Source organism: Ceratotherium simum, chromosome 11, assembly GCF_057802395.1.
Source record: "Ceratotherium simum simum isolate JZ-2026a chromosome 11, ASM5780239v1, whole genome shotgun sequence".
NCBI lineage: Eukaryota > Metazoa > Chordata > Mammalia > Perissodactyla > Rhinocerotidae > Ceratotherium > Ceratotherium simum.
Window position 1 is genome coordinate 12833023 of NC_141910.1, and position 22457 is coordinate 12855479.

General features: G+C 41.7%; 1 protein-coding gene across 6 annotated transcripts in view; it reads right to left on the minus strand.

Annotated features, from left to right (window-relative positions):
• Nucleotides 1-5383: 5383 nt before the first annotated feature.
• Nucleotides 5384-22457, minus strand: part of DGUOK (deoxyguanosine kinase) — a 32015-nt gene continuing 14941 nt past the window's right edge. For 2 of the 6 annotated variants that reach the window (XM_004435518.3, XM_087436561.1), the window contains 5 exons: nt 16629-16816; nt 12802-12949; nt 6799-6914; nt 6096-6192; nt 5384-5626 (listed from right to left, as the gene is read on the minus strand). In XM_004435518.3, the coding sequence (XP_004435575.2) occupies nt 5600-5626; nt 6096-6192; nt 6799-6914; nt 12802-12949; nt 16629-16816 (576 nt within the window). In that variant the 3' untranslated portion in view covers nt 5384-5599. The other 4 variants (XM_087436560.1, XM_087436563.1, XM_087436559.1 and 1 more) reach the window with 4 other exon arrangements.

A 22457-nucleotide genomic window follows, 5' to 3' on the forward strand; every position in this document is an offset into this window, starting at 1 on the left:
GTGAGAAAGGGTGTAAGAAGAGAGCTGGAGGGGCAAAGACAACTCCAAGGCTTCTAATGAAGTCAACTGGGTGAACGGAGAGGAGGAGAAACAGGTTTTATTGGCTGAGGTGGGTGGGGGTCGGGAAAAGAACTCTGTTCCTACATGCTGAGCATAAGGTAATGATATCCAGAGGTCAATATGGCTCTAGCTTTAAAGGTCATCCTCCTATCTGGGATTTGCTTCAAAATAATCTGAGAATGGTGGGTAGGCTATAGGCGAAACAAAATTGGCTATGAGTAGATAGCTGAAGTGGATGAGAAAGGAACAATTAGCTCAGACTAAGAAAAAAAAAAAGCTGCCCTGCCATTCATCAGGCTGGAGGACAGACATAGGTAAGGCCAGCTACAAAGTCACCATGAAACAATATTCCTCCCAAGGGCACACTGCGGCAAAAGTGTCATAACCACCCCCATCTGTGTGACTACTGCTTTCTGACTCACTGAGAAACTTTGTCTAAAACGACGGACCAACAGAACCTCTGCTGTTTGAAATTTTATCAGTAAAAATGAAACACCTTTCTGTTGCCAGGAGGATCTAAGTCACTTTGACATGGAGAAGCAGTCTTGATTTGCAACCCAGGTTCAGAGGTTCAGATAAGCGGCTTCCAAACACAGTATTCCACGTTTATCTTAACTTTGTACTTTCCAAGGAAATGAATCTGGGTCTACTGTGCAGTTCTGACCAGATGTTGACTCCTGCTTTGCTTTGAGCCTATCAAAACACTTCTTAATTTAAATTTTATCTAAATGCCATCCTTCCCCCAAATCCTATAACTCTCTCTTTGCCTGTTTGGTGAGACACCCCATAGTTCCTCTGGTGTGTGGTCTCCTTCGTTGCAATAAGTTAATAAATCTGATTTTGTCACACTGTGGGTTTGTTCCTGGTGATCTTAGGCTGATGGGACCAGGACATGGGTAATGGGGATATGGGACTTCTTTGCATTACCCTCTCGACTCTTGAAAATGATTCACATTTTCCATAACATTTCCAAGTTTTTAAAACATCCTCACCCCATGATAACAGCATAAGCCATGACAGTGTTTGAGATCTATAGAAGGCAGAATAATAGCCCCCCAAAGATGGCCACATCCTAATCCCTGGCACCTGTGAATGTTACCTTACTAGCAAAAGGGACTTGGTAGATGTAGTTAAAGCTAAAGACCTTGAGATGGGGAGAATAGTCTGGATTATCCAGGTGAGCCCAGTGTAATCACATCAGCCCTTAAAAGCAGAGAAGCTTTCTCGGCTGTCGTCAGTGAGAGATGCGACAACGGGAAAAAAGTCAGAGATACAACATTGCTGGCTTTGAAGATGGAGGAAGGGCCACAAGCCAAGGAATGTGGGCAGCCTCTCGAAGACATAAAAGGTAAGGAAACGGAGTCTCCTCTAGAACCTCCAGAAAGGAATGCAGCCCTGTTGATAATTTGATTTTAGCCCAATGAGACCCATGTCAGAGTTCTGACCTACCGAACCATAAGGTAGTAAGTCTGTGCTACATTTAGCCACATCTGTGGTAATTTGATATGGCAGTAATAGAAAATGAATACAAGATCACCCAGGGAGTGAGTAAAGACAGAAATGAGCCAAGGGTGCCTGGGGGACACCAACACCTCAGAGGAGAGGAAGAAAAGAAGAGTCAGCCAAGAAGACAGGAAAACACCAAGCAGCGGAAGAGCCGGAAGAGACCAACAAAGGAAGAAGTTCCAAGCAGGAGAAAGTGGTCCAGCGATTTAAACTGCCTACTCTTTAAAGTGAGAGCTGAAGGAGGTTAAACAGTCTTTCAGTTTTAAAGTGCATGTTATTTCCTTGCTTCATTTTCCTTGTGATTCTAGTATTTGCATATAACAGCCTCTTTCACCTGAAACTCTCACCACCTCCCTTCGGGTTAAAGCCCGAGAGTTCGAGAACTTTCCCAACCTCAATTGACACTGTAAACCCATCAAGGTAATGTTCTGGTTACAGAACAGCAGGTTTTACCACATCGTAAGCCGTAAAGAAATGTAGCTATTTTTATGTGTTCGTCCAAGTTATTTGACTCTGGGGGACAGCCTAAAACCCATGAGTGAAACAGCCACCTAGACTGGCCTGCCTGTGCAGTCCTAATCTCCATATGTAAACACTCCACCCAGACCTATCCTTTCCCCACAGGTTAAGGTTCAAAACTGTTGCTCCTCATTAAAATATTTCCTCTCTCTTTGTAGACCATCAGCTACCAATTTGGAAAATGGTGAATTATTTCACCCAGGTGAGACTGTTGATGGTTTTGACTATCTTAGAAAATATTTACATTCTAAAAGGCAATGTTTATAAATGGAAAGAAACGCTGAATTCGTAGATTTTCAGGCTTTAAGAATAAGTGAAGAACGTGAAGGAGAGGAGTGTATTCTTAAATTATAAACTCACTAACCTCATCTGGTTTTGACAATCTGGGCCTAATGCCTCGTTCCACTAAGGCCTTGGCACCTGACTTTTTTTCCTCTGCCTGAATACTTTGTCTGGTTCATTCTTCAGAATTCAGAATAGTTGTCACTTTTGTAGAGGGGCTGTCCCAGATGTTACAGGCCCCCACAGTAGACCTGTACTTCTCCTTCTGAGGCACTCCCCACACCTGCAATGACTTGTTCAGTGTCTATTCCCTTCTCCATTAGATGACGTTCTGTGAGGTGAGGACAAGGTCTGCCTTCTGTTGTGTTCGCTCTTATCTCCTCATCTCTAGCATATGGCAGAGACTCATAAATATTTGTTGATGATTGAATAAATGAAGGAAGGGTGGGGGCCTAGTGCTCTTACTGGGGGTTTACAGGTGATTTCCACATTAATGGTTCCTGGAAACGTAAATGAGAATTAAACATTTGGGCCCCTCAGAGCTAAAGGACCAAAACCATTGAGTTTCCAAAACACACCTAACACCCTGTGTTCATCCCTGGTCTTGTCCAAAGTCTGAAGCAGCAAACAAACACGAGAACAAGTGGGACAGATTTTAGACATGAGTGCCAAGACAATTCAATGGGAGAAAAGATTAATCTTTTCCACAAATGGTGTTGGGACAACTGGATATGCACATGCAAAAGAATCAAGTTGAATCCCTTCCTTACACCATACACAAAAATTAACTCCAAATGGATCATAGACCTAATGTAAGAGCTAAAACTATACAACTCTTAGAAAAAAACACAGGAGTAGATGTTTGTGATTTCGGGTTATTCAAAACTTTCTTAGACACGTGCCAAAAGGACAAGTGACAAAATCAATTTGCATCAAAATTAAAAACCTTTGTGCTTCAAAGGACAGTATCAAAATGAAAATACAACCCACAGAATGGGAGAAAATATTTGTAAATCATGTATCTGATAGGACTTGTATCCAGAATATGTAAAGTACTCTTAGAACTTGACAATCAAAAGCCAAATAACCCCAATTGAAAAAAGAACAAAGGCTTTGAATAGACATTTTTCCAAAGATATACAAATGAGCAATAAACACATGAAAAGATGCTCAACATTATTAGCCATCAGGGGAATGTAAATCAAAACCACAATGAGATATGACTTCACACCTACTAGGATGGCTACAATCAAAATGACAGCAAGTGTTGGCAAGGATGTAGAGAAACTGGAATCCTAATACATTGCTGGAGGGAATGTAAAATAGCGCAGCCACTTTGGAAAAATTTAGCAGTTCCTCAAAAAGTTAAACATGGAGTTACCATTTGACCCAGTAATTCCATTCCTCAGCATATACCCAAGAGAAATGAAAACACACGTCCACACAAAAACTTGTCTAGTCACGAGCCGCATAAAAATGTTTTGGTCAATGATAGACTGCATATACAACGGTGGTCCCATAAGATTAGTACCATACAGCCTAGGTGTGTAGTAGGCTATAACATCTAGGTTTGTGGACATGCACTCTATGATGTTCACACAACGAAATCGCCCAATGATGCATTTCTCAGAAGGCATCCCTGTCAAGTGATGCATGACTGTATATGAATTTTCATAACAGCATTATTCATAATTGCCAAAAAGTGGAATCCACATGTCTATCAATGGAGGAATGGATAGACATAATGTGGCATATCCATAAAATGAAATATTTAGTCATAAAAAGGAATCAAGTACTGATACATGTTACTACATGGATGAACCTTGAAACCCTTGAAAGCAGCAGTCACAAAAGGTCATATGTGATTCCACTTATATGAAATACTTATATGAAATGTCCAGAACAGGCAAATCTATAGAGACAGGAAGTAGATTGGTGGTTGCCTAGGGCAGAGTACAGGTCGGGGGGATTACAGGGGGTTGGGTGATGGAGAGTAACTGCTAATTGGTACGGCATTTCTTCTTGGGGTGATGAAAACATTCTGGATTTGGTTGTGGTGATGGTTGCACAACCCTATGACTATACTAAAGACCACTGAAATATACACTTTAAATGGGTGAATTGTATGGTATGTGAGTTATATCTCAACAAAGCCATTATAAATTTTTAAAAGTAGGTTAAAGAAATGCTGTGCTGTTATTTCAAAACTTCACACATTTGGTAGAAACCAGTCTCACACTCATTTTCCCAGGCATAAAGGAAAACACAGGTGTCTGTCTTCTGGGACACTGAGTCCTGAGCTCACTCATTTTCCTGTGTGCCTGTACAGCTGTCAAGGGCTCAGTGCAGGAATTCCGCTCCCGGTAAATCACACACGTGCAGGCTTCTCGCAATGGAGCACTCCATTCTATAGAGCCATGTATTTTTCTCTCTTAACAGTAAATTGTTCTTGAAGCTTGAAGTTCAACACAAAAAATTATCTTCTTTCTTTCCAGCATAGACAGATTCACTCCATCAGGTCACCTGAAACTCACTGGGTAAGGTGTTTAGAGCAGGCCAGAGTGCCAGGATGACCAAACCCTAAATGTTGGATGCTGAACTCTTGGGATCCTGATTTGTTCTCTCCCTCCCTCCCTTTCTTTCTTTTGTCCAGGTTCTCCAGCTCTAGGACAAAGGTCTAAATCCCCACCCCATCCCCCATATCAAGAGTGCTGGATGGGAAGAGATAAAGGAGCTTCCTGGAGTTTGGGCTCCATTTCCTAGCTTGGGTGTCCACCCACTCCTGAGCCACTTTACTTCCCTTCTTCATGCCCATGGCAGGGCTCAGTTAGGGGTCCTGGGAGCAATTCCTGCTCTGGCATGTCAAAGGGAACAAGTGAACACACAGGGAAGTCTGGCTGGTGAAGGATTCAAGAAGAAGAAAAGCTAGGACTTTTCTCAGGCAAAAATAGCTAGTCTCGAGGGGAGTTCAGAGCAGGCACCAATAGATACACGGTGAAATAAATGAACAACTGGATTAGCAAAATAAGCAAAACTTTATTTTAGAAGTCCTTGAGATATAAAAGAAGACAATGGCAAAGTCTAAGGATAACAGAAACCATACACCTGAGCACCAGAGCACTCCAGGGGTCAAAGGAGATGGGAGTGGGGAGAGAAAGATGCGTGACTCAGTATTTTTCTAGCTTCAGAAAATCAGAGAGCCCAGATCACAGGCAGAACATCCCAGTATTGGTTACAGATTTTTTACAAAGGTGTTTACCTGTGGGAAAGAGAAAAACCAAGAGTTAAATTCACATTTTCAGAAGATTACAGAATAGTCCATCCCCAACGCATAGGTAGCCAAGCCCATGAGGGGAAGGAGGGAAACTTTTTGTGAGGAAGGGAAAATAGGTGTGCAGAGGAAATGGACTTGCCCAGCGTCATAGAGTATCAAGTGGCAGAGCTGGGAACAGAATCCAGAAGTCTCATTTCCCCAGTTCTAGAATACCTTAGAGGAGGAAGTTAGCTGGGAAGTACATATTATAAGTCATTTACATAACAATTATTAGCCCAAAATACTTGAGAGAATAGGGATTCTATTTGTAACTTGTACAAGGCCGCACAAGCTTTGGAGTGTGAAATGCAACCCGAGGCACAAAGCACAAGACCCATTATATTGAAGTTTGAAGCGAAGATAAAAGTGTAATAAAGGAAAACGACTAGAAAGCAGGAATTAAGGTCCTCCCCACCTTTTTCATGAGTTCTTCTTGTTTAGTTACTTCAGAAAAATCATCATTTACATCCAACACCAGCACAGGCATGTTCACCAGAGTCTCAAAGTGGAGGCTATAAGAAGCATGAACATTTAGGGAACAGAAACAAGCAAGCTGAGCCAAGCTTCACATACTCACCAAGTCTTAGTAATTCAGAGAACAAATCTAAAGTCACATGACTTCTCAAGGAAACTGCATGTCAACAGCAGTTTAAAAAAAGAATTCAATACAGTTGGCTCAAAAGAGGAAGGCTGAAATTTCTCTTTAGTCTTGAGATTGATACTGAAGGCCAGAGCCCCAAACGTTCTAAGTGGACAGCAGACCAAGCCTGAAGGGAGGAAAGGCCAAAACTAGCAACGTCAACTTAGTAAATTGACAATTTCTCTAAAATTGTTCAGCCCTTCACCCTGAGCCAACTATCCCCATCATCAATCACCATGTTCAATCTAGGGGAATGTTAAAAAACAAAAAAGCTGGAGAAATAGAATCTAATAAAAAATATTCTGGAATATACAGATTATATCCAATATTAAGTTTCTGAGATGGATAACGCTTGACATTTCCAACCACTTCCAGTACATTCTGAACCTTCTTATGGGCAGCATGTGGAACTTCTGGGCTTTAACAACTGGCTGGCAGAGGCAGGCCTCTGTCTGCTGCTGCTCTCTTCTCTGCTTACCTGCTTGTCTTGTGAACAAGCCAGGCTTCGTGTTGATCATGAAGCTGCTCAAGGTATGCCAGCTCAACTCCTTTCTCCTCTTCCCTGGCCCGCCAGCGTAGTCTCTTCAAACAAACCTAAAAGACCATTCCCAGGCCCCGGTGAGCTCATTTGTTATCTTGGCCGTTACAAGGCAGTCTTGGGGGCTCTCAGACCCACTCATGATGTCTATCCTGGGCACTAGAAGTCACGACTTTGCTTATGCTGTCTTGTTTTCTTATTCAATCACAGGTTAATGGCAACCATCACCCACCCAGGGAACCTGGAATTACCCTTTTTCCTCCTCCCAACCACATCCAGGAAGTCATTCAAGTCTCTTTAATCTCTGTCGTTTCTCTCCTTGCCTCTCTCTCACCTCTGCCCTAGTCAGGTCCTCATCATTTCTCACCTGGACTATGGCAAGAGCCTTCTGGCTCTCTGCCTCCTGGAGGTGGTGAAGTGCATGGAAAGAGCACAGGCCTTAAAGTCAGCAAGTCCAGGATTAAATTCCTGTCTTCACAATGTACTAGTGGGGCAATCTTTGTGGGCTTCCATTTTCTCATTCTCCACTCACCCCACAGGTGGCTGTGAGGATTCAGAAGTAAGGCATCTCAAGTTCCTGGCCAAAGCTGTTCTCTCCTTCCTGTTGGTCCCCCTCAGTCCACCCTTCCATAGTACTGCAATATAATGGCATTACTTTCCTTGCTTAAACACTTCACAGGGTCCTTACTGCCTACAGCCATCACCCCAGGTTCAAGGAAGTATGAGTAGCATCATATTTACAAGAGTAAGTAATCTGAAACATCTTTCATATCCTATCACTCACTCTGGAGCAGAATGCAAAATCTGCATAAGTCAAGGTAAAAAAAAAGTGAGGCTTGAGACTAACTCTTCTTCCAGAGTCTGCATAATTCTATTCTGCCTTCGCCTGGTAGAAAAGTTGGAAGCACAGTGGCTCGGAGAATGTCATCTTCTCCTTTACCTGTCACACGAGGCCATTCCCAGGGTCTGGCCACCCCTCCCACCTCTCCATCTCAACGCCCTCAGCTCCTGCCCTGGAATCACGGCTAGAGAGTGAGATTTGACCTCCTGTCTGCAGGACAGACCACGCTCTTTCACACCTCAAAATGTTTGCTCCAAATGTTTGTTTTGCCTGAATTGCCATCCTTCCTTTCTCTGCCTGGCAAATATTTCATTATTCAATGTCATCTCTCCTAGGAAGAACAGATGGATTAAACCAATGATTTAGGACTTCCCTCTTTGAAGCACTTAAAAAACTTTATCCCTAAATATAGTGCACAATATTCCCAAAGATGCAGAGTCCTTGCAGTTTCCCTCTTGTTCCACCTTTCCTCTAAGGAAATGAAATCAGCTAAACAAATTTCACTTATGATCTTATGTCCAACTTTTCAAATTGATGAACAGAGACAAATCTAACAGGTTAACACTTATAGCACTCATCCCTCTCATCCCTCTCACCTCTCCTTTCCCCTGAATCAATTATTATCCCAAACTTAGATTCTAAGTCCTTGCCTATAATTTAGTTAGACAATAAGTAAAATAAAATATGCAAAATAGCAAATCAAGTGCTAGACTGTGAGATGTGGATCTTAAGTGCAGCAGCTCAGATAAGGGAGGGCACAGCGTGGGCTCCGACAGTCAGGTGATTTCTGGAAGAGGCAGGAGCTCCCCCTTTATCTCTGGTACCAGCTTACTGAACACCACTCCGAGAGCTGTGCTACGCCCTGGGCAAACACAAACCACCAGTGGCGTTTCAGCTGTATCAGAGGACAGAGGGAGGTCTGCACAGGGTGCTCCGAGGGCACAGTGACTGTGGGAGACCAAGGAGGCAGGCCAGAGTCCATCTTGTTCAGGGGTGAGCACTGGGCCTGGCAAAGTAGGTGGTCAATAAATATTTGTCCCATGTATTCACTTAACGTTTTAATTTCTGACCTAGTCTATGTCCATTTGCCTTTTTCTCCTTCTTTCATCTTTTCCATTTCTACTTTCCTTCACTCTGACCCTGCCTCTCTTTTTTTCCTTCTTTCTTTCTGTTCCTACATCCCTACCCTTACTGCAGATGGCTTCAAGACATTTCCCCTTGTTCCCCTCCCTCCCCAATCATACAGTTTTAGACCACTGACTTCCAGCTACTCAGTTCTCCACCCCACCGACAACCAATGTCATTAACTTTTTGTATACTTTCAGAAATATTCTACGCATATACACATTCTTATCCCCACCTTTTCTTTTTTTTAAAAATTTACATATAAAAGGTGTCCTACCATATACTCTGTTCTTGTTTTTCTTAACAATGCGTCTTGGAGATTGCTATGTATCAGTACAGTACTTTCTCTTTCTTTTCCATGACTTCTGAGTTTTCCAGGGCATGGATGGAGCATAATATAGCCAACTGGTCCCTACTGATGACCACTGGGTTGTTTTCAATAATTTGCTATTACAAACAGTGCTGCCTTGCACATGAGCCATGTTGCCCATGTGGGAGCATGTTTATGGAGTAAATTCCAAGGAGCATGATTAATAGGTCAAAAGGTATGTGCACTTGCTAATATATACCGCCAAACTGCCTCCTTAGAGGCTAACCAATTTACATGCCCGCCAACAACGTAGCTTCAGGATTTCTAAACATAGCAAAGCTACCTAATTTTCCTCCCTGAGAGAAAAATATTATCAGAATTAATGAAAATGCATACTTTTAAAATGTGGCTTTACATTTTCAATTATACACAAGGGCAGAGCAATTCTTTTTATAAAAGCTATAATTATTCATTCATTGCTAGCAGGCAAACATTGATGCTAACGTCTCTCCCGTTAAAATAGGCTAACAATTCCCTTTTTACTATTAATTTGCTTAACAGAGCAAACTTTTCTTTCCCCCAGAAGTCTAGGTAAACTCCTATTTTGAGCATTTGGCATAATTCTTGCTTTACTGATATGGTTACAACAAATTGTCTTTAAAAAAATCCTTTAAAAAAAGTCTGGTCCCTCCTCATCTCAGTCCTCATGGGGAGGATGCACCTGAATGTGAATAGAGAAGACAGTGCAGCTGCAACCGCAGGGGAGGGACCCTTCTGCGATCTGCCCCCTTCATTGATGCCCCCAGGAGGAGCTGCTGCTCAGACTGCTTGGAGTCAGAGATAGCAACTGGACTGTGATTGCTGGGGGGTCTGGCCACTGTGCTTCCCAAGCCCCAAAGTCAGGTGCCATTTGTTCCCAGGCATTTCCAGCACGCTGTCTCATGCTGCCAACAGTGCTGGGCAGGGCCTGGCTCTCTCAGGCACACTGGCGGGCTGCACTCTCTCTCCCTGATTCCACGGGGCTGGGTGGGGACACTGAGGCCCAGCCATTCTTTTCTGATTTTTTTTTTTAAATTATTGGCTTGCTCGCTTTTTAGAATTTAGGAGAGAGTAGGTGGATAGGAGCAAAAGGCCCTACTTAGGTCCATCTCACACGCACTCAACTCCATATTTACCAGGGCTCAGCATTGAAGTACTGGGCACTTGCACGGCTTTTTACATAGAGATGTTTTCACTTCTGTTCTGCTCTTTTCTTGGGTATAGTTACCTCCGAATCTCACAAAAGAGGTCAGGGTGACTTCAGGGGAAGGATATTGGCATTCCTGGGTCCCCAGCTCTAACGCCATCAAAATAGCACCAAAATCCCCATCCAATCTCAAAACAAATATGCTATTTTTCTTTTTCTACCAGTAAATTGCAATAATCCTTCTACCCCAGCTGAAATACTTCAGTCTCTCTAAAAAGATGTATCAGCCACACCACAATAATAATAATCACCACTACTATCGTCATCATCACTGTCCCCTTCTCACAAAGTCATTCCGGGTGCACAAAGAAGTGAGGAAGACTTTCTTGCTTTCCTTGCTGGGTCTCAGTGTCCGGGTTCAAGCTCAGCTCCCCAGAAACAAAGCCTCTACAGCTAGCCAAGCACCCTGTTTCACTCCTAGGATGAGTCCGCCCACTTCCTCATCGCTAATACTGTCTTTACAGCACTGAGTTGATTACACTGAAGTTCCGTTTCTCTCAGAAAAGATTAGGTCAGTACTCTCAGTTCTCCTGATGCTTAGCCCCTCAATCTACTGCTTCTTTCAGCCACCCATCCCACAACTCCTACTGGAAACAGGTCACCTCTTCAAATTCCAATCCCAGTCTTCACTCAGTTCAAGTCCATAGAGGACTTGAGCCCTCACTCATCTTTAGCCCAGGCCATGAGCCTTCCTGGGGACCAAGACTTTCCTCTCATCCTGAAACCTACACTCAGCTACTTCAAACCAGCCTCTTTGGCAGGGGTCTCCTTTTCCCCTACATCAACAGCAATCCCCACCCCTACAGTATAGTCAGCCTTCATAATTTGCTTCTTCTATTCCTGCTCCCAGGCAATGAAGACTACTGAAAGAAGTCATATAAATGTGACTCTGCCAGTTTCAGCTTAGTTCTTTACACAGAAAGTTCTCAGCCCTCTGGCTTCACTGAATCTCTAGTTGAGTTTCACTTTAAACCTTAGACGCTATTTACTTCTGTGGAATCTCTATTTCCTCTTATGATCTAGCTTCTTCCTCACAATCTCCAGAAACTCTCAACACAAACAGCCCCAATATCTGGTTCCAGTCACACTCGAGGGCCCCTTTCCTGGCCGCCACCTTCCTGAGGTGAGGCCCTTCTTTCTGGTCCTCTCTTCTCCGGGTCCTGCGAGCCTGGGAGACAGGGGCTCTCCCACCTGTTTTCTGACCCTGCTCAGTCTGCTCTCCGGCTTCCTCCTGTCCACAGGCTCAGTCCTGTCTCTAAAAAGCATGGCCTCTAGACTAAGAGAGCTTTCCCTCCTAAGATTATGTGGTATATCTGGCATTTGACTATACATTATATACATGTCTCAAAGGCTGAGAGCAACACATCTCTCAAAAAACACCTCCTGCTTTAACTCAGAATTCCACTCCAGAAGAGCCCTTAGAGATCACTAGTCTGAGCCACTGGATTTGACAGACAAGGACCCCTCCAGGGGAAAGGTTTCCAAGGGCTGCCCTTGGTCACTGCCTGTCAGCAGAGGCCAGGGACCACTGCTGTCTCCAGAGACTTTAGTGCTCCTGCCATGACGTCACCCTACTGTGTGCTAAGCTGGCTCCATGGTCCAAGTCAGAAAGTCATGGAATACAATTTTTGTAGTCCTTCCTGCCTTACCAGTGGCATCCTCAAAGTTCAAAAGGTGGCTATAGGGCCGGCCCCGTGGCTTAGCAGTTAAGTGCGCGTGCTCCGCTACTGGCGGCCTGGGTTCGGATCCCGGGCGCGCACCGATGCACCGCTTCTCCGGCCATACTGAGGCCCTGTCCCACATACAGCAACTATGACATATAACTATCTACTGGGGCTTTGGGGCGGGGTGAAGGAGGAGGATTGGCAATAGATGTTAGCTCAGAGCCAGTCTTCCTCAGCAAAAAGAGGAGGATTAGCATGGATGTTAGCTCAGGGCTGACATTCCTCACACACACACGAAAAAAAGGTGGCTATAAATTAGGGCAGTACCAGGATGAGGTGAAGAAAGTCTCCTTTTCTTCCTCTCTACATGCTATTTAGGAAACTATCAGGATCACCACAGCCTCTGATGACCCAGTTAGAGGGAAGGAAAAGCTGAGGCAAGTGGCTATAGGTTACCTGGTCAAAGGGTCCAACCTGCAAACCCTGGGTGATAAGACAACACCCAATTTTCTTTTTGTTCTTGCTAAATCAAGAGGGACCCCTTCTATGGATAGTCAATTGCTTTAGTCCTCTGCCACAGGATGTCTGTAGGAAACAAGTGTCAGTGGTAGAAGGGGAGGTTGTTTATCCACTACTCTCTGTGCTCCAGATAATACCCGCAATCTAATTTCTCCAACCAGAAAATCAGGGGCTTGGAGAACATCATCTCTTAAGTTTCATATGGCCCTAAAGTCTAAAGCTTTAGGCTCTGTGTTACCTGGGGAGTAGCCTGGAGGTAGATGAAGCCATGTAATCTGAGCCGGCTGGCAAACTCCTGCAGGAGAAAAGAATGCCAGTCCTGATAGATATGCCATTCGATGTCACTGAGGGAACCATTTTCAAAAAGATTCTTTGCAAAGATATACCTGGTTGGAAATGTAAGTGGGATGGGGGCAGGAGAGAGGAATGAGAAATGGAATGAAAGACAAAAGAGAAAGAGAAGACAAATCAATAACCAACTTGTTCCATGTCTATTCAAACCACTTAATCTTTCTAGCTCCTCGTCAATCTTTAAGAAATCCGAATTCTTAACCTATATCTCCTTCCTTGCTCAACACTAAGATAGGAAATAGTATCTGGACTTTAGAGGCCCAAATGACAGCTCTCCAGATGGATTGATCCACAGAAAGAAAAGGGGCACTGGAAGACAGTATCAGTGGTCCCTGACAATTTTCCCTGCTGGAAACCAGTCAGAACATACAGCAAATGGTGCACGTAAACTTGAACTTTTGAGATTTCTTTATTATTATTGTAGCAAGCCCCCAAACAAAAAACCAGTCTAGTATACTGGGCCAGCCCCGGTGGCCTAGCGGTTAAGTTCAGCATACTCTGCTCTGGTGGCCCAGGTTCAGTTCCCGGACACAGATCTACACTGCTCGGTTAGCGGCCATGCTGTGTTGGTGGCCCACATACTAAAAAACATAGAGGAATACTGGCAGGGATATTAGCTGAGGGTGAATCTTCCTCAGAAAACAAACAAACAAACAAAAAACAAACCAATCTAGTACAAAGCACCCACCACATTTCATTTAAGGACTGAGGCCTGCTGAGTCTCCAGGCTGCTAAGCCATCCTTTTGTCTAGTTGAGAAGTGAAGGAGGAACTGTATTTAAGAGGTGTCACCTCTGGAGCGGGAAATGCACTTCCTACTGACTGCAATACTACCAAGTAAGCAGATTCTCCTCCAAAGCACACATGAGCTCTTATTTACTTGCTTCCTCTGCTGCTGAGCTTCTGATCCAGATACAAGAAAGCTAAATCAAACTAGCTTTGCCCCTTGCTTACATCCACAACTATGGGAGCATCTGGTAAATAGCAAATTGGAGCTAACCAGTAACCCTTGCTTCATAAGGGTCAATTCTGCTTTCAAAACTCAGGCATCTTAATACAAAACACAATTTACATCCTAAACAATGAACTCCAGTTTCTAAGGCAACACTCAGCAACTGGCCACTTCTGGGAAAATGAAATTCAGAATCCTTGTGTAGGAAGGGCTCAGGGAAGTATACACCACAAGGCTGCAAGTGTTGGCGTTAAGAGAATGGGTTGCAGAGCCACATTCCCAAGTCTGATCCTGGCTCTGAAATTCACTACCTGTGTCACCATGGGCAAGTCACCATGGGCAAATCATCAAACTCTCTCAGCCTGTTTTTTTCTCTGTAAAAGAGGTAACAGTGGAACCTAACTAATAGAGTCATTGTGAGGACTGTACATAATATAAGGTGCTCAGAAGAGTGACTGGCACATAGTATTCAAGACACCCTAGTTGTTGTTATAACTGTTTCTTTGCTAGGCTACGAAGAGACTAATTTGGGAGCTCCAGCAGTCAACTCTCCCAGTCTGGAATGGTTTAGCTATAGTCAGGCTGAAGGCAACAAAGAAAAGAGGTGACTTCTGTAACTCAAGTTCTGAAAAATGTTTTCAGCTTCTTCACAGGTTAACATGGAGACTAAGATCTTATAAAGAGAAATTAAATATCTGCTAATAAGCTCTATAAAAGGGGCCCTCCCCTTTTTTTGAGGATGAGCATGTCTTTATTTCTCCCAGGTCGGTGGTGATGGGGAGAGGGAGTAGAAGAGTGTGGTGCTGAGAGCTAAGCAGAGCGAACTACCGTGGTCTGAGTAAAGGGGCTGCAGAGAAGAATAAGCTTAAGGACCTGGGCATCAGGGTCTCTGCCCTAAAACCACATGCTATTGTTTTCTTTAACTCAAACAGAAAAAATTTAGATTTCTTCCTCCCTGTCATCCACTCTTCCAACCAACCCATGATCCTCCTTTGGAACACAACACACATGAGCACGTGTGTACTCTCAGAGTTCCATTAGGCTAAGGCTGCTGTGAAGGCAGGGCCTGGGTCTGCTTTGCTTACTGCCACAGCCCCTAGACCCGCCTGGTGCCTGAACACAGGTGGCATTCAATAAATCTGTGCTAAGCCAACAAATAAATGAATTTTTAAAAGAGTGGAAAGGCTGTAAATTACTATCAGGATGAGAATGCGTAATTAGCTATCCTTCCTGTCTCAAAAATGCCCCTTCTGAAGAAAACATGTAGGATGTTGTAGCTGCCTATAGTGCAATCAAGTCTCATCTCTTCCTTTACAATTAAGTGTTACGATCTTGTAGCTTCTAAACAAAGTATTTCTATTTCTGAGGAGTCTCTCACATGCCTACCTCACTAAAAGGGCTAGAAATCAAAAGACCAAGGGTTAATATGTTTCCAAGCAACGCAGGTGGTTATATGCAATTCACTTTCCTAGTCCAAGAAGCATGGCTTGGGAGAGAGGAGAGGAAAACAGGGAGTAGTATATCTAACAGTTGAAAAAGAACCCAAATCTATAGCCCAACCATTCATAATTCACATATTTAGCTTTTATAAAGAGTAGGCTCTCTCTTGGGGTATATAGAGAAGGAATGCATAGCCCATATGGTTTGTTTTACATATCTTGTGTGATTTTTAGGTAATGTTAAAAAAAAAAAAAAATCACACGACATTTATAAATGTACTCTTATTTTTTCCCTCCAGGAGGCTTTTTGGGAGCACTAAGTAGAACTAGTTTATCTAATTTGGAATTAAATGGGCAACCAACTTAGTGTCTTCAGAAGTGAATGGACAATGAAAATGCAGCATTTTCCATTTTGATAACTCAAAGAGGCTAAGACAGACTATCATGTTTTAAACTACCATTTCACACTGACACAGGTCATTCATAGCCTTAGGTAAAAAAACTCTCAGCGGTGTCCACATCAAGGCACCTTCACCTCATCTCCAAATGGCTTGAACACAGGTCACAGCCTGGTCTCGTGGCAGAGCCAGGAATTCCGGAGCCCAGATGGACTAGTTCCTCTGGAACAGATGGGCTGAATTCCCAAGCTAGCTGCTAGCCTTCATTAAAAGTGACTCCACATCTCATTCCCTCGGGTGGTCAGTATGATGCCCTTCCCTTGACCTGCCATAGGCACTGGATGCCCATTACAGACCCTGGCTAGCAATAAGCCCTGTCACATAATAAGGGGTCAAAAAAGGATTTTTAAATCCAAGACAGAAGCCAATTTCACAATTGTGGTATTTCTACTTAGAAATCCTTTCTTGAAGAATAAAAAAAGGATTAATGTATTTCTCATATCATTTTAGAAAGGGAAATTGTAATTTTGTCTTTTTTTTCTTCAAGATGATAACCAACCACTGATTCATCTGGTTTTCTAGAACATACGCTGCTACTTAAGTGTGTGTTCTGCCTTTCAGCATGTAATGGTTATAGCTGATAGCTACCAGCTTGCCTCTATGCCAGAAAAGAATAAGAAAACATAATCAGTGGCAATGTGGGAAATTAAATGCATTTAGTTTATGAAAAACACAATTTCTTTTCTTGACATATATGGTAACTGTGGAATTGTAAGTCTGAGCAAATCTGTATAGTGTTGTCTTTAAAAAGAAGATAGGTTTTCAAAGTATACTTTTCACCAGCGCGGTGCAAAGTCTGAGCACGAAGAGAAAACATGCAGTGCTGAGCACACGGCTTGTGTCAGGTGGAGAGCTCAGAGTCTTACCTGTCACTGTACACAGACCTCTCAAAGATCTGTACCGCCTTCCTGGCCTGTAATAGCTTCTCAGGCAAGGGTTCCAACTGTATTTTCAGGCGGCTCATAAAAGAAAAGGTCTGGAATGTGTAGGACCATCGTGCTGGCTCCTGGTACATCATATCCAGTAAGTTTCCAAGATTTGGGGGAGTGCAGGCCTAGAGGGAAATTACAAAAGAGGAGAATTTCCTAGAAGGCATATTTATTTCATGGTGTTTACCTCTCCCCCTCCCCCACACGTTTAATAAGCAATGAGGGAAGCAATTACAAAAGTTTCCTTCCACTAAAAAGACACAATCACATCCCCCAGCTTAGTCAAAGCTACATAATCAAGGAAAAGATTTTCCTACCTTATTAGATAAGAATCTGATAGAGGGAGATGACATACCAGAGAAGAGCAGAGGACGGACCACACATAGAACTAGCACATTCACTGATTGATGGGTTTGTGGAGTCTGTCTGAGGAGGCGTTAACAATCAACTACCACCTAAAACTACCTGGAATCCAATCTTTCCACTGTAACACTATGTTGTCTCTCTTTTGAGCTTCCATTTGTGGCTATTTCTTTATAAAACTTCAACCCAGACAAGAAAGCAACTGATTATCTGAAAAACCTACCAGCCAAACAGACTTCTATCTCTCTCATAGAACGGCTACAATTTGTTAAACAAAACCTTCCTCCTCCATTCCAGAGACTTTATGAAAGGCATTTGAAGACCCCCTTACTTGGCATGTGTGGGTGGGAACACGTGTGGGATACTCATGAGCCCTGGATTCTCTCCTGGGCTCTGCCACTGACTCCATGCCAAAGGGAGTTTTGCACAAAGCACTTTGGATCTGCATTCACTCAGTCAGCACTAACTGAAGGCCGAGGTGGATGAGGCCCTACATGGGCTGGGTGCTGTAAAGAGTACAGAAAATAAAACTAAGATTTATTCCAATGTTCACTGTGTTGTGTTATCTCATTTAATCTTCAACACATCTTTATGAGATGAATACCATTGTTACGCCCATTTTCCTGAGGAGAAAATCCACTCAGAAAGGTTAAGTAACTTCCTTGTCCAAAGTCTCATGGTGAGTAAGTGTTGAATGGGGACTCAAACCTGGCTTCCTCTAATTTCTTCATTCTAATACTTCATATAAAGGCAAGCAAGATGTGGTTCCCAAACTCAAGGAGCTCACGATGCAAAAGGAAAGGGGGTAACAACGATATAAAGAGCTAGAATATAAGGCGGAACATGTGACAAAGGGGTGACCACATATGGTAGAGGAAATCTGAGGAAGTTTCTGGAATAAGGTAGCATTAAGAAGCTGGGAAGAGAATGAGATGTGGAATTTCCACAGATGGAAATGGGGATTAAGAAAGCATTTCAGGTGAAGACAAAGATACACGAGAGGGAAAAAGGTCAGACAACCACAAGTGGTCCAGTTTGGCTAAATATCACCCCTAGATTCCAAAGAAGGGTCCCAGCCCTTTGGAAGGCTTCAGCAGGAGCAATGCAAGTAAGTAGAGCAGAATGGATCACAAAACGATTTCCCTCCTTCCAATCCCACAAACCACAAACACATACCAACCTCACAAATGGCCCCTGGCTAAGAGCTAGAGATGGAAGCAGGTAGACAAATTTGAATCTCTTCGAGTCTCTGATGGTATCACTAGAGACTGTAGGGAGCCCTTGGTGTGTAGCATAGTTCTGCGACTGCATGGAAGCCTGCTGAATGGAGTGGGGTGCTGTGCTGGCAAACGTCCTAGGTTGACTGGGTCGGGGCTATTCCACCACCAGACTTTGGGCTACCAAAGGGAGACTGTTCCAGAACAAAAACTGTAAAAGAGCCTGCACAATTTCTGAAAGAACCCATCTCAGCTACAGAAAAAATGCAACCCCCCCTTCAAACATACACAGAGGGACAATCATTGGGTATAAAAATATTCAGCAATTCAAAAGGAGAGGACCAATCCATGTGCTCTGGACAAACACCCTCTTAGGAGACAGGGCTGTTGCTAGAAACAGGAGAAAACTGAAAAATCTCAATGAGATTCAAGAGACTGACACATTGATAAGAACAGGCTGTCACAAAAAAGGAGCAATATGAAAAGAACATTCTTAGAGGAGAAAAATGCAATTGCCAAAATAAAACACCCAATGAAGAGAGTAACTAGCAGACTATACACTGCAGTAAATCTAATTAGTGAATATCATATAGAATATCAGCTCAATAAATTCTTCCTAAACTAAGAAAAGAAAGCAGAAAATTAAGAAAGAAATGAAAAGACAGGCAGGTTAGAAGGAGGAGATCCAATATACCTTGTAATATAATGGTAGGGTATTTTTTGCTTTTTCTTTCTTTACTCTGGAAAGACACATCAAGATGTAATGTTGCTTGTGTTTCACCTCACAGCAATTAATACAATTTTGTATCAAACAACTTTCTAAACAGGGGCTAAAATGATCTGCAACTTCACAGAACCCATAGCTCAGACAAAGCCATCCAACCAAGGAAACAATTTTCCTTCTGATGTGACAACAGTCCACTACAGAGAGGTGAAACGCCACTCCCCAATAACAAAAGAAATAAGCAGAGGAAGACCACTACTCACAAGGTGTGTCTCCCCCTCATCAAATTTCACTGTCACTGAGAATCAGTGTCTAATAGAAACATGTAGTATCTCCAGGTATTTAAGAACAGAAACAAAGTTTAAAATCATGGTACAATCAGGAGTTATAGTCAGAGGGAACTGATCAGATGAAAAAGAAGCTAAAATCAAAGAAAAAAATTAAACAAAATCTCTGAGACCTGAGACTTTCCATCAGAGAAATTCACTGAGTACCAGAAAATATTTTATATGTATTTTACATATACAGCTTTCAAACACACACACAGGTGCCCATAACTGGATCTATGCTGGCAAAACGTCAACAATTCATAAAAATGAAACAAAAACCTAGCAGGGGGAAAAATACGAATTACCTACATATATATAAAAAAGGATGAGAACCATATAACACTTCTCTACCACAGAAACTACCATTTACATTCCAGAGCAAAAGAAAGACATTTTTAGACAAGCAATCACTCAGAAATTACACCACCCACATACCCTTTCTAAAAAAAAAATTCTCTAAACTATATTTCAACCAACTGAAAAAATTAATCAAAATAAAGAATTAAGAAATGGGAAGATGTGGTAACGAGAAAACAGCGGCCAGTGATCAAACAGCAGAACAGAGTTAAGTATAAAGTAACTATTATTAATGTGGTTATGAAGTTTAATGCCAATTTCTATTGTTAAAAGAGAAATCTCACAATGTAAAAACATTCTGGATCTATACAAGTTCAGATGATGTCAGTACATCTGGGGGATAGAGTCTGGAGAAGAAGGTGATAAGAAAGTAGTAGAGTTGGTTTTTTCCCTTCACAGAGACTCTGTTAACACTGATAGATAGGTTTAAACACGTATATCTTTAATTTAAATGTTTCCACTGGTAGAATAAAAATAGTAAATTTCCCATAGGAATGAAGGAGAAAAATGAAAGAAAAATTTAATTATAGCAAAAAGAGAGAAGAAAGCACAAAATAAGGTGGCAGGAATAAATTAAACATAATCATAATAAAAGAGAAAAACTCCCAGGAAAGGCAAACCCTAAGATTGGGTAAAAACTAAAAACCATGTTCATAAGAGAAACACCTAAAACAAGATGACATAGATAGTTGAAGACAAAGGGACAGCAAAATCCACCAAGGAGATGCAAATGAAAAGAAAGCAGATGTGGCAAAACTGCATCAAGAAAAAAAAAAGCATTAAATGCTACAAGATGGTTTTTTATACTAATAAACCAATAAATACCCCACAAAGAAGGCATGAACCTTTTCATATGGAATAATAAAGCACTGAAATATACAAAAATAGAGCAAAGCCAATTAAAATAGAAGAAGTGGAAAAAACACAATAAAAACACAAAATTTTAACACACTTCTCTCAGAATTTAGTATAAAAAGTAGACCCCAAAAACGAGAACTTGGAGGATAAGACCCTAATCATTATTTTTTTCACATATCTGAAACTGAGATACATCTTACAATGTATATTAAATTAAACTTAGACATTTAATTATTCCTTAGAAGTATTATTAAATTATGTATCTTACGATCAACGGCATCTTACAATTTATAAAATGTCACATCAAACGCCATACCTTACAGATAATACATATTCTTAAAAGTCCATGGCACATTTACCAAAACTGATCATACATAAAAATTGATTATACATAAACCATGAAGAAAACCTTGGTAAGTTCCCCCAATTAGAAACTGTATAAGCCACATTGTCTGACCATAACAAAACAAAGCACCCACAAAATCTACTCAGAAAATGTAAAATACTTTAAAAATAATTCTTGAGCAAAGAATAAATCAAAACTACAGTTACAAACTCTTCAGAAATTTCACTTAAAATCTTGTACTTCAAAATCTAGAAGATAGGGCCAAAGTTTATCCCATGAAGAAAATTTCCGTGTTCAAATCCATTTATTATTAAGGCAGAAAAAAAGGAAAAATACACAAACTAATCATTCAACTTAAAGAGCTTTAAAAATGCAAAGAAATTCTGAGAAAGAAATGAACAAATTTAAAGGCAAAAGTTAATGAATTAGAATGCAAGCTCTCATAGAATTCAAAAATAAAATCCATTAACTGGGTCTTTTAAAAAAAGGACAAATAAATAGACAATCATCTATCAAATCTATCCCTCCCAAAATATTCACACAAATAAGCAATATCAGACAAAAGATACAACAATTCTGGATACAGAAGAGTTTAAAGTATAAAAGAATACATGTACTAATTTTACACCATTAAACTTGAAAATCTCAATAAAAGGGCAATTTTCTAAGAAAACAAAATGATCAAAATTGACTCCAAAAAGGTAAAAAAAAAAAACAAAAAAACACCTGAATAATAATTGAGAAAGAAACAGTTGTTTAATAACTATTCCCCCAAACAGCACTTAATACATATAATTTCAAAAATGATTTCTATCATACCTTCAAGGAATAGATAATTCCTATGCTAAAAACGATGCAAAGCTTCTTAATTCATTTTCACAATCCTAATGGTAAAACCTGTCAAAAACTGTACACACAAACAGTAATACCAATTAAACTTATAAATATACATGCAGGGCCAGCCCCACGGCTTAGCAGTTAAGTGCACGCACTCCGCTACTGGCGGCCCGGGGTTCGGATCCCGGGCGCGCACTGATGCACTGCTTGTCTGGCCATGCTGAGGCCACGTCCCACATACAGCAACTAAAAGGATGTGCAGCTATGACATACAACTATCTACTGGGGTTTTGGGTGGGGGGGGGGGAAAGGAGGAGGATTGGCAATAGATGTTAGCTCAGAGCCGGTCTTCCTCAGCAAAAAGAGGATGATTAGCATGGATGTTAGCTCAGGGCTGATCTTCCTCTCACACACACACACACACACACACGCACAAATAAATAAACAAACAAACAAACATGCAAAATTCCAAACTACATATTAACAAATTAGTGAAACACCATGACCAAATGGGTTCATTCTAGGGATGTGAAGATGGTACCATTATCAAATCTATGACTAATACTAAGAGATTAAAAAAGAAAAACCCCATGGTTATCTCACTAGATGCTAAAATGGCTTTTGATGAAAATGTAACATTGCATCCTGAAAAAAAAAGTTAATATCCTAGTAACAGAAGGGTACCTCCTCCACATGGTCTATTGAAATGAGTAACATTCATAGAACTTAACATTG